The 14,012-nt window shown below is 32.3% G+C and overlaps 1 protein-coding gene across 1 annotated transcript; it reads left to right on the forward strand.

The window, feature by feature from the left end:
- Positions 1–239: 239 nt before the first annotated feature.
- On the forward strand, positions 240–1,678 carry LOC131854915 (putative uncharacterized protein DDB_G0274535). The gene is made up of 2 exons (XM_059206098.1): positions 240–1,269; positions 1,488–1,678. Exons 1-2 carry the CDS (start codon positions 240–242, stop codon positions 1,676–1,678), a joined length of 1,221 nt encoding a protein of 406 aa, XP_059062081.1.
- The last annotated feature ends 12,334 nt before the right edge of the window (positions 1,679–14,012 follow it).

A 14,012-nucleotide genomic window follows, 5' to 3' on the forward strand; every position in this document is an offset into this window, starting at 1 on the left:
ATGTGTTTAACATTAGACATTGGGGTATGAAAATAAAATGTTTATTATGTGTATATTAAAAAAACCAAATTGTTTTTTTACAGATAATAATGAACAACCAGCAGATAAAAAAAGTAATTGAAGTATTCTTCGTAAAAGTTAAAAAAATAATTACGTCAGTGTCTTATCGAATTGAACGAGAACAGAAATAAATGTCGGCAGTGCTATTGTGAAAAAATAAAGAACGTAATCACGCAATCATGACAACAATTATAATATCAGATGATGAAGAAATATCTCAAGATTTTAAACAAAGTGAAGGAGATTCGAAGGGGATCATTATCCCCTTCGAATCTATAGGAGAGATAAATAAAGTATTGTCGAAATTTGGAACTAGTATAAGTACCGTTAATAATGACACTGAAATAGCTGTAAACACTACTAGTGTTAACAAAGCATATAAGAGTATAAAGAAAATTAATGAACAAGTTACTAATACTTCATTACCACAACCGAGTTCTTCTAGATCTACGATAACATTGAGCGAAGAGAGAATGACTAATATTACAGCTAAAGCTACTAAAGAAGAAGGAGAAAAGAAGTGTAAAATAAATGACGTCAATAGTAATAATTCAAAATTTTCAGGGTCTAAAACATTTGAGAATGTAACTACTGGAGATAACTTAACAGGAAAGTTAAAATACAGCCCCGTGTGTGAAAATACCAATATATCAAAGCACGGGTCAACATCAAAATTACTTCCAAATAATACTCAGCAAAGTGAAATCAGACAAAGTCCACTAGTGATAAATATTTATTATAATAATACTAAAGAATTTGCCGTAAACAACGATTTTAATAATGAAATGTCTTCAAATACTCCTACTCCTAATACTAATACTACAAATGTGATTGGCAAGACAATTCATGATAATTATATTAAAAATTGTGCACAGTCCAGCTATTTTGATGTTCGAACTTTGCTGAAATTTCGAACATTAAAATATGCAAATAAAAGTATTGAAAATCAATTTAGACGTATTTGTCTAAAACAAGGAAAAAATTCAAATAAGTCCATCAAGCGTAAGAACACAAATTCAATAAATCATTTAGATGAAAACATGGCCAAGATAAGAAATGCTAAAAGTGGTGTACAGTCTTCTCAGACTACAACAAATATATTACCTACATCTCAACAAGCTTCAGCACCTTTGGATCTATCACAAAATTTAGAAGCGCAACCTATAGCTTCAACATCATCTGCATGTCCTCTACAAAATCACAATCAACGTAAGGATTTAAAGAAACCTGTGACAAACAATTCAAATATAGCAATTAGAAATAATTTAAAGTTAAAAAAAATAGTTCAAATCGATCAGATGTGAGTGATACTGTGACTGTACCGTCACAATCACAGCATATTAATAAATCAACAAAGGTATTATTAAATGAAGCAGAAGCAAGTAGCAGTAGTCATCATATCATAATAAATGATATTGAACTTTCAGCAAGTTCAAATCCTGAAAATTTTAAAGAAAAATATAATAGTATAATACAAGAAAACAATGAACACACAGTAAAGAAGATTGAACAGAATAGTTGCAACAGTAATAGTAGTAAAGAAGCAATCGTGAGTGTAGATTATGGAGAGCAAAATTCCGATTCTGATTCTGATGATACTGTGGTACTTCATGTGTAGGTTTCAAAGACAGCAATCAATTACGATTGAGTATAGTAGCTGTAAGGATTCCATAATATTTTTAAAGTATAATCCTGTATTGGAAACTATATTATATTATAGTTTTTATTATGTAATTGGACAACCAACAGATGCTAAACTTACCGTTGATGAAGGCCGTGACTGTCTTCATACATCATACTAGAGAACAGGTCTGTTCGGGTTACAACTTCCTTTTGACGAAATTGCAATTGCATATGCTGCAATATTCACCTTAATTGAATTTGAAAACAATAAGAGCTTTCTTGAAGTTTCTTGAGTATCTTCTAGTTGTTCTTAGGTCGAATGCACTTCGAACTGACGGTAGATTTGACATATTATAAGAATCTGTTATAGACATACATGATTGAGTATATTTTTGTTTACTTTGACTAGATGCGATACGCATTCACTACTACATCTTATCCTTTAATAAATCTTATGGTTCCATCTTCTGCACGGTCAACACTACCTCTAGTTTTTGATTGCTTTTTATAGAAAAATATAATGTCATGGCCATCTTTAAAATATATACGCAATAAGAAGAATATTTATTTTATTACCAAAAACTTTACCTGACGGGAAAGCGAAATCCAGAACATGGTAAATATGAGCCAGAGCCAAGGAATTTAAGGGAAGTGATCAGTGATCGTTTACATAAATCATTTAACCCAATATTCTTTTCATTCAGGTTATACTAGTACTGTTTTATCAATATTAAATTATAAAATAAGCAGAAAGAAGGTTTGTCTGTAATAGTTATCAGTATTATTGATTGTAATCAGGTTTCCTTCACTTACTCAGGCGTGTTAGTACTTAACTTAACTTAACCTCACTTTTTTTGTTCAAAATTCTAATATTCAGTTGTAATTTTTAATCGACCGTTTCTGTAATTACTTAAATAAGATAATTTATATATGTATGAACCAAAAATATTGCAGCAATATTAAGTCATTCTAAAAGAAAATATATATTGTTTTGTACCCTTATATAAATCTAGTCATTTGTTAAACTTGTTAACTTATCTCTTTAAAACTAAGCTTTATTTGTTTATGTATAAAAATACATTATAATTTTTCTTAACTATCTTAATTATTATTAGTGCTACTATATTGTACATTAATGGACATATGTGTACATTGTATCAATCATCCAGTTATAGATATTTATGTATCAAGATTGAAATAAAAAAATCAAAATTATCCATTCCAGCAATTATCCATCCAATTAAAAATAATTATTAAGGGGGGTTTCTACGAAATTTCAAAATAAAACAAACGAAAAGAAAGCAATTTAAAACCCTATTCCCCCCTTAAAGCAATTAAGTATCACTTATATAGAGTATTGGGCAATTATAATTTGACTTTCGAGGAGTTGATCACTGTTCTTACTCAGATTGAAGTAATTCTAAATTCAAGATCGCTTACGCCTCTCTCAGATGATTCAAATGATTTGTCGCCGCTTACACCCACTTTTTAATAGGAAGACCGCTAACTGCACTTCCAATTCCTGATCATCAAGACCTTCCTTTAACGTGTAGTAGCATACTTTCTACACGTGCCACCTTTAGTTCTTAGAACTCTTATCGCACGGTACGTGTAACATTAGAAGCGCAGCTGCGCGACCATCAAGCCGTTGCTACCTGCAGCAGCGCGTGTATGCGATACGTGTAACTTTGTATATAAGGCCGAAACAATTTTATAAATAATCACTTCTATTCTCTGTTTGTCTATTTGCAGAGTCTGTCGTCTCTATCATTTCAAGCTCCCAGGTTCTCGACGAAGCAGATCATAGACCTAAACCTTGAAGAGACGTATACACACACACACCCCCTTAGAAGCCTATCTAAATCGATTTCAAAGACTAGAATAACTGCGTCAATATTTTTGAACCAGGTGGTCTAAAGCATATATCAGTGAACTATAGCAAAACAATAAATGGTACTCTAAGAAGTCAGATTTACAGCTGAACAATTTGGTTATAGTGAAGGAGGACAATTTGCCTCTCATAAGATAGAAAATGGGCTGCATTGTTGCAGTTTATCCCGGAACCGGTGGCATTAATCGCATTGCGGATGTGAAGATCACTAATGGAGCCGTCCGAAGATTGTTTAGCAATATTTTCCCTCTGACTGACATTTCTTGTTGAAAGCCAAGCTTTCAACTTCCCAGACGTTGAAAGCATGTTCCATTTTTTGCACGGTCAACACTATTTCAACCTCTAGTTTTTTATTTTTTTTATAGGAAAATGTAATGGCATAGCCCTCTTTAAAATATATACACATTAAGAAGAATATTTATTTTATTACCAAAAACCTTGCCTGACGAGAGAGCTGTTCTGGATTTAGAACACTTACAAAGTAAATTGCTTGATAGTTTACATATTTTCTATGAAGTCAAATATTACTAATCGTTTATTTGTCTATGGCACTTTGTCTGCAAATTTTTGTATTTTTTTTATCACTATCCTTAACGTACAGAAGACTGGTAAGGAAAATTAGCTGTTACGTTATATGTCTAAAATAATAAAAATATCTTATTTGAATAACTACCATCAAATAAGGTCATCTCAGAAATAATCATGCAGCAGCATAAACACAAATATACACAAATCGTCGGAACGGTGAGATCGCTCTGTGAAGTCTGTGCACGACGCACTCTTTTATATATTATTTACGTTTTATATTATCTATCAGTTGATATTTTAAAGATATGGCATAAGAATAATAGTGACAATATACAGTATATTGTCACTATTATTCTCATGCTTCTTTTATCTGCCTTGTTTTCAATACATATTACTGTACAATTCCTTTTTGAAAACCGTCTTTCCATAATTTCATTTACTAGCGTAATGACAGTTCGTTCACTCAGAAAATATTTGAAGACATCAGGAGGCTTCTGCGCATCTGAGAAGAGTTCTAGCATCTGAGAAGAGTTCTGGCAGTCTAAGGCTCTACAACAGCTCTCCTTCAATTCTTGTTCCTACGGGTCTTGGTGGCAAAGTTTAAAAAAGAGCGAGCACAATATATCTATGTAGATCACAGTGCCGAAATATAGGCCGAAAATGCATGATAATAGTCCAAACCCTTCAATTAAGAAAGGTGTCATGTTTCGATACCTTGTAATTACACTGTCATATCAGATAATATTTTTAAGTATTTGTGAAGTAAAGGTGAAAATGAATTTCCACTGTCTTGGCTCATTATGGACAAAAAAATATAATTGAAGGATTTAATGGGACTGAAAAAATTACATGTAGACAGATAAAACAAAAAAAATTGACGCGTTTTAAAAATAAAATTTAACATAAAATATCTAGTCTCGAAGTACCTTAATATGACCCGGACATTGACATATGTGAACATATTCTTAACTTAATTGAGCAAGAACCTAGCAGTGAATTTATAACAAAAACATTTTCTACTAGTGTAGAATCAAAGTTTTGTGACTGGGTCACGTTTGGTATTATAAGTATAAGGTTTTACGAACTTTACGAAAAATGAAGCTATATATCCGATCCTTTATTTCATGAATATGTAAAATCTTATTCGAAAATATTTAAAAAGGTTTGTCAGACAGCTAAGTCTCCATATTTAGGAAAAATAATAACTAAATCTAAAGATAAAGTAAAAGCCACTTGGAAAGTTATATAAAGTGAAACTGCAAAAGTTAATGTTCAAAATAACAAAATAGCCTAAAATATTAGTAACAAATTGGTAAATTCGGACACAGAGGTCGCAGATAGATTCGAATCTTATTTTACTAATTTTCCATTAATTAAGAAACGGGCTCTAAAATCTTTCCTGTCTGAGGCTCAAACTTTACTAAAAGACAATGTTAGCAAGTCATCAGCTGTATTTAATTTGGCACACACAACATCAGCCGAAATAATGAAAATATTTAAACAGCTTAATAATAGGGGGAGGCCCTATCTGTTAGTCTGGATATTGCGAAGGCCTTTGATCGGGTTTGGCACAAAGCTCATTTTTCGGGTTGCCTGCGAAGTTATGCAAATGGGTCGCCAGCTTTCTCATTGATCGGAACATCAAGATGATGTCGATGGTGCTTGCTCCGACCCACATTCTGTGAATGCTGGTGTTCCACAATGCTGTGTGCTATCTCCGACTAATGCTATCTCTGATCAATGCGACGGTTGACTGGTAGAGAATGCCATCAGGCATTAAGTTCGCCATGTATACAATTTTGTGTGCTTGAGAATAAATAAATAAATAAAAAATAGAGTCTAATTTACATTACTCATTACATCTCAGGATTCGCCCAAGCTGCGGATAATATTAGTTTTAGAAATAACTAAACGGAGAAATGATTAGCAAACGAGTTGTAAGACTTGTAAGCGAATCCCTAGTTCCGCATAAATTAACTGGTATACTCCGGTACAGTGACGCGCTGTGTGAATTGTGAACGTTTGTATATATATGTACATAGCGTTTTTAATATTATATCAGATTAAAGTAACAGTGGAATAAATAATCGATAAAAATCCCTAATTATATAGAAATGTTGATAAGATTATTAGTGTTGTGATGATCGTTACTTCATGTAGGTGTTTGTAAAGACGTACTTAGTTATGGCGGTGAGTTTTTTTGTTTGAAATGAAAATTCGTTGCATTTCACGGCCTCAGTGGTCTGTGGCTTTATTTCTGATGGTATTATGTTCGAATCCTCGAATGGTACAAACAATTGTATTCACGTGTATAATTGTTTATCGGTGTGTGTGTTATTTGTATATTATGTATATTATATATTTATTTGCAAAAAATATAATTAAATATTAGTTCCCATAACGCGAGCTCTGCTTTTGATGAGATGGATAGTTCGGCGAAGATGGACGGCACAGGTTGGGATAATGGGCCCTGGCGGGGCCCGTCCCGGCCTGCACTCTAATCTTGTAGAGACACGTGCGGAGCGGGCGCGGTTTTGTGTGGGCGGTAGTCTCAGGGGTTCAAGTCTGCCGTCCACACAAACCCCCACACGTTGAGGAGGGCCCGCTTGCGGGCAACCGCCGCTGAGGTCCCGGTTGATTGTCAGCTCGATCCCGTGACCCTGGCACTATGGCGGTGAGGAGGAATATCGTGGGATTTTTGGTGAGTAGGAGTCTCACAGTACCCGTCTGTCCAACCCCCGGAGACGGGCGGGTCCCAATGAAGGATTTTCCCAACGTAAAAAAAAAGGGGGCGAGTGCAGAAGGCACTCGAAATCCGCGGATGAACTTATGAAGCGGCTGAACGTCACCTGCTTGACGGATACGACTTTATTCTGAGGGCAACGCTAAATGTTCGAGACTATGCGGAAATAGACGGTAGTAATTTCAATGCCTGTTTGAATGTGTTGGGGGATTGTTCGGGGGGGTATTACAAAGTGGGAGGTTATGTAATTAATTTAGTATGAAAAATTCTAATTCCATTCCATTTGGTTTTTAATTTTGTTCCTTTGTAAATGTGCTATAATATCGTATTAGTCAGAACACAAAAAGATTTATTAATTATTTTACTAATTTTGTTTAAGTTGTAAAGATAGGAAAATGTTAACTTATTACCATAAAAATATATAGAAAACACCAAGACCGTTACTAACATTCATAGTCATGATTACAAATGTTTGCATCGTGCGAGGAATCCAACCCGCGACCATCAGAAAATGAGAGACCGTCAGATAAGATGAGAATGAGGTCAGGTCAGTTAGCCCGTCGTGACAAATTCACTAGGAATGTATCTCGATGATGTCCAAGAGGAACCGCGTGGAGATCGACCTCCTATCGTTACATTGCTAGCAACGAGGCAATTTGTCCACAATACAAACAATTGTTGAAATAAAATAAATTGTTAAATACCTTATCCGTATTAATATTAGAAAAGTGAAGATCTCTCTGTTTATCTGTCTGTCATATTTACGACTAAACGAGTGAACGGTTTTCAATAAAAAAATGATAAGAAGATCGGATACGACATAGTTATATTTTATTTTAAAAAAGGCAGACAAAGTCGAGGATCTCTGCTTGTTTATCATAAAATTATTCGTGTCGTAAATATTTATACTATAATAATAATTAACTAATGTTATTATATTATAGTATAAATATTATTATATTTAGTACTAAATTTATACTATAATAATATTTAATAATGTCCGTTCTACGTTTGTCTAGGTATCTGAAAGTGAAATGAGATATAACACATCTAATTCCTCTTATTTTTGTAAAAAAAAATATAATTCATAGTACCAATAATATTATCTGATTGCATTAAGAATGAGTGCGTATCAGTTTCTATGTTGATTATCGCATGCCTCCTACTTGTTACTGTGTATTTATTTATTTAAAATAACATTTATTTAAAACCGCAACACGCAAGTTTCTTTCACGTTCTTCTTGTGATGAGTCTGCGTTCCGATTGAGTGGTAGAATCAAAAAAAGTATGACGAGTATTCAAAAGTGCTTATGTTGAGTTTATTTGAATAAAGATTATTTCTATTCTATTTTATTCTGGAATAGCAAGGAGTGAATAGTATTGCGGGTGCTGTTGTTCATGTATATAGGCGACGGTTACCGTTTACCATCAAGTGGTCGTCACCGTTTGCCACTGCATTTATGTAAAAAAATCCATGTAAAGTGTTGTACTGGCGGATGTTAAACGAACATTGTGAGTATAGATAAACCTGATAAGCAAAAGAGTTATGTGCTAAAATAAAATGTTTATTATGTGTACATTAAAAAAAGCAATTTGTTACAGATAATAAGGAATAATCAGCAGATAAACGAAGTATTTTAATAATTCTTCGTAAAAATTAAGAAAATCAAGTATGTCAGTGTCTTATAATTGATTTTATCAATGGTTTTTGATTTTATCAAACCTTTAATACCTACTACGCATCAAAATTTTATCTTCCCTCTATAATATGAATAACTGAGGTATACGAGGCCAAATTGGACGAAATAGAAATAAATGTCGGCAGTGCTATTGTGAAAAAATAAACAACGTAATCACGCAATCATGACAACAATTATGATATCAGATGATGAAGAAATATCTCAAGATTTAAAACAAAGTGAAGGAGATTTGAAGAGGATCATTATCCCCTTCAAATCTATAGGAGAGATAAGTAAAGAATTGGCGAAATTGGGAACTAATATAAGTACCGTTAGCAATGACACTGAAATAGCTGTAAACACTACTAGTGTTAACAAAAAAAATAAGAGTATAAAGAAAATTAATGAACAAGTTACCAATACTTCATTACCACAACCGAGTTCTTCTAGATCTGCAATAATATTGAGCAAAGAGAGAATGACTAATATTACAGCTAATGCTACTAAATTACAAGAAAGGACGAATCGGAAAATCGTAGAAGGAGAAAAGAAGTGTAAAATAAATGACATCAATAATAATAATTCAAAAATTTCAACAATTGAGAATATAACTACTGGAGATAACTTAACAGAAAAGTTAAAATACAGTCCTGTGTGTGAAAATACCAATATTCCTATATCAAGGCATGCGTCAACGTCGAAATTACTTCCAAATAATACTGAGCAAAGTGAAATCAGGCAAAGTCGACTAGTGGTAAATATTTATTGTAATAATATTAAAGAATATGCCATAAACAACGGTTTGAATGATGAAATGTCTTCAAATGCTCCTACTAATACTACAAATGTGAATGGCAAGACAATCCATGCGGAAAAAATTAAATCGAGTGACAACAGTGATCCAGTGATAAATAATGTTGCTAAGAATTATGCTCACTCTGAAATATTTCCAACATTAAAATATGCAAATAAAAGTATTGAAAATCAATTTAGACATATGTTAAAAAAACAAGGGGAAAATTCAAACAAGTCTACCAAACGTAAGAACATAAATTCGGAGACTCATCCTGATGAAAACAAGGCCAAGATAAGAAATAATATAAGCGGCTTGCAGTCTTCTCAGACTACCACAAATATATTATCTTCATCTCAACAAGCTTCAGCACCATTGGATCTATTACAAAATTTAGAAGCGCAACCTATAGCTTCGATATCATCTGCATTGCTATGCCCTCTACAAAATTACAATCAACGTAAGGATTTGAAGAAACCTGTGACAAACTATTCGAATATAGCAATAGAGAATAAATTAAAGTTAAAAACAAATAGTTCAGTTGTGAGTGAAACTGTGACTGTACCATCACAATCACAGTATATTAATAAATCAACAAAGGTATTATCAAATGAAGCAAAAGCAAGTAGCAGTAGTCATCATACGCCAATAAATAATATTAAACTTTCAAATACTACAATTTTTAAAGAAAAATGTAAGAGTAATCGTTTTTATGAGTACGTAATACAAAGGAATAATGAACTTACAGTAAAGAAGATTGGAAAGAATTTGCAGGTGCAAGAATAATTGTAAATAAACTACAATCGTGGATGTAGATTGTGGAGCGCAAAATTCCGATTCAGATTGCGATTTTCGATGATACTGTTACTTTTATATATAGGTTTCAATGGCAATTAATTACAAATAGGCGGAGTAGCTTTAAGTTTTGTAGCTTTAAGGATTCCCTAGTATTTTGTAAGATATAATCCTATATTTAAGACTATTTTATAGAATAGTATTATCTATTAGACAAACGAACTAATGAAATGACGGTAAGCTTAACATTGGCGATACCTATGTACACGAACAGCACTATGGACATTATGTTATTATATGAGGCCCGTAACTGTCATGTGTCATACTCGTGAACGGTACTGCTTGTGCGAACGGGTCTGTCCGAGTTAAGGCTTACTTTTGATAAAATAAATAAATAATAACCCTGGACAATTAACGCAGCGCAATCTAGTCCCACGGTAAGCAGAGTTTGTGTTGTGGGTACTAGACAACTGATATAAACAATCATACTCATGAATACAAATGTTTGCACCGTGGAAGGAATCGAACCCGGAATGATTGGAAGTTAAGCGGTGTGCTAAACCGCTAGAACATCGATGTCTTCAAATTGATATATGTAGCTGGTATTAGAAAGGAATAAGAACTGAGAGTCTTGAGTCTCTTCTAGTTCTTCATAGCTCGAAAGCACTCAGAACTGACGGTACGTTTGACATATGTATTATAAGAATCTGTAATAGACCTACATGACTTTAATAAAGATAGCTTATAAAGTTTGTAAAGCTTATATAGCTTGGCAGTTGAAATATGTTGGACAAAGGCATCTCATGCAGACGACTTTCTGTAAGTCCAATATTTCAAATTGTTTTTTCATCAAGGGCACTTTTGTTTGCATATTTCTGTATTTGTTCATCACTATCCCTAACAACTTAAGAAAATCAAGTGGTAGTTTATTGAAATTTTTTTTTTTAATTAGATTCTATCTAAAATAAAATAAGATAGCATTCAAATAGTGTATATATCTAGAATATAAAAAATCTCTTGTTTGAATAATCAACGTCAAACAAGCTCGTCTCAGAAATATTCGTTCAGTATGATACAATGGGCTTTATTTTAATAATTATTATATTTCTTTATATTATATTTTAATTCATGGAAAAGGTAAATCTAAACGATCTTTTACAATCATGTTGTAAAATGCAATGGGCATATTAATATGGGCTCATAAAAGACTTAACTTTAAACGAAATCTGTGAACAGAAAGTTCATATTTGTATCTAATCTTGTCTTTAAGATCATTATTTTTGATGATTTATTATTAGTATACTGTGAAGCTACAGTGTTCTCACTGTAGCTTCATAGCCTCTTTTAATTTATATTTTATTGTAAATTTATACATAAACATTATGTAATCAGTCATCCAACAGTCACTTTCTTACTCTGTATATTATATTTTAATTTAATATTAATTATTGGTATTATTTGTTTTTTATTTTTGTGTCTGTACGTACTAACTTTAATTATAAGAAATCTATAATACTAACAAAATGGGCAAGTAAGCCTGATAATAAATAAATAATAATAATAATTATTATATTTATCAACCTCCGACAATACAATAATAATAATTATTGTAGTGTCGGAGGGACTTTGAAGACGAAGAAAAAGCCAGTCGTGTAATCATGGTGTGCAGTAGTGGCTAATGTACATCGGAACGGTGTGATCACACTGTAAAGTCTGTGCACGACGCACCTTTTTATATATTATTTACGTTTTATATTGTCTATCATTTGATATAGAAAAATATTGTATATTGTCACTATTACTCTTATGCTTCTTTTATCTGCCTTTGTTTTCAATACATATTAATATACACTTCCTCTTTGAAAACCGTCTTATCATAATTACATTTACCAGCGTAATGACAGTTCTTTCATTCAGAAAGTCTGTGAATATCAGTAGGCTTCTGCGCATGCACCAAGTTTTGTCCCTGACGGGTCTAAGTAGTCAACTATAAAAAAGGGAGAGCACAATAGATTTATGTATATCGAAGCGTTATAGGCCGAAAGTACCTGATGATAGCAAAAACCCCTCAATAAAAAAGGTGTTATAGAATTAGAAATAGAAATAATATTTATTCAAATAAACTCATTACAAGCACTTTTGAATAGTCATATTTTGATTCTACTACTCACTCGGAATGCAGATTCATCACAAGAAGAATGAGCAAAAAACTTGTGTGTTGCTCTTTTGAATAGATGTTTTTTATATAAATAATTACAGTATAACAAGTAAGAGGCATGCGATAATCAACATAGAATTCGCTACGCACTCATTATTAGTGTAATCAGATAATATTGTCAGTACTATGAATTTTAAGTTTTTCTATAAAAACATTATTATCGTCAACGAATTTTATAGTAAGCTTTTTTGCAAAGGAAGTGTTTTATATGACATTTAAATCTTTTTTCAGGCAGATTTATAATAGACTCTGGTATTTTGTTGTAAAACCTTACGCAATTGTCATAAAACGAATTACTAACAACGTTAAACGACATTTAGGTAAAATCAGTTTGTTATTGTTACGTAAGCTTTTATTGGTGCAATCACTAACTCTATATTCTTCTTGAAATTGTCTATATTCTTCTTGGCATACATGATATTTTCATACATGTATTGAGAAGCAACGTTGAGGATATTTGATTCCATAAAGCACTCTCGTAAAGACTTCCTGGAAGCCATACTATAAATGGAGTTATGTTTCCATACCTTGTAATTACACTGTCATATATCAACAATTGCTGCTTTGATGAACATCTAAGAATTTGTAAACAGTCCACGAAGACGATTTTGCACTTTCTATCTCAGGTAAAAATCTAGGTATGTAAATAATGGATTACATTAATCAAATCCTGCACGGCCCAGATGATATATAACGTCTCATCTGGTCCGTTCGTTGTGCAGAATGCGACGTTTTTTTTTAATTTTAATTATTAAATGCACCGCCTTATTATCTCTGATCAATACGACTGTTGACTGGTAGAGAATGCAATCAGGCAAGTCCGCCATGTATAAAATATTGTGTGCAAGAAAATAAATAAAAGTCAATCTAACTTATATTACTCTTTATTCGTACGTATCTCAGGATGCGCCCAAGCTGCCGATAATATTAGTTTTGAAAATAACTAAATGGATAAAGGATTAGCAAGCGAGTTGTAAGCGAATCCCTAGTTCCGCATAAATTAACTGAGATCCTCCGGTACAATGACGCGCTGTGTGAATTCTGAACGTTTGTATGAATATATGTACCTTAATCTTAGTATTCAGTTGTAGGATATTGTATTCATTAAACATTTATACTTATTTATTTATTTCAGGCTACTAATGGACCATATTATAAATACTTTATAGACTAACATACATATGTAATCATCATTACTTAGTATAAAATAAAGTCTCTGTCGCTATCTGTCCGTATGTATGCTTAAAACTACATTTTGAAGCGGTTTTTTTAATAGATAGAGTGATTCATGAGGAAGGTTTGTATATATAATATATGTACACCCGTGCGAAGTCGGGGCGACTAGCTATATATAAAATTCTCGTGTCACAATGTTAGATACCATACTCCACCGAAACTTAGTATTAATATATTTTAATACTCATTAAGTGTTAAAGATTTCTCAAAAACTACTAGCACAATTTTGAAAAAAATTATACGAGATCATGTACAAAATTTCAAATAAAAAAGGATTTATCAAAATAGATTAATCTAAAAAAATTTCTGAGTAGAACACATAGAAAAACAGTTGTATAGATTAGATTTCCGAAAAAGTGACAAATAAAAAAAAACTGATGACTACTTAAAAGTGCTTCATTGTAAGTTTATTTGAATAAAATATTTTCTCTTCCATTATATTATAT

This window comes from Achroia grisella, unplaced genomic scaffold, assembly GCF_030625045.1.
Source record: "Achroia grisella isolate CSIRO2021 unplaced genomic scaffold, CSIRO_AGI_Agris_v1 utg1248, whole genome shotgun sequence".
In the NCBI taxonomy this organism is placed as follows: Eukaryota; Metazoa; Arthropoda; class Insecta; order Lepidoptera; family Pyralidae; genus Achroia; species Achroia grisella.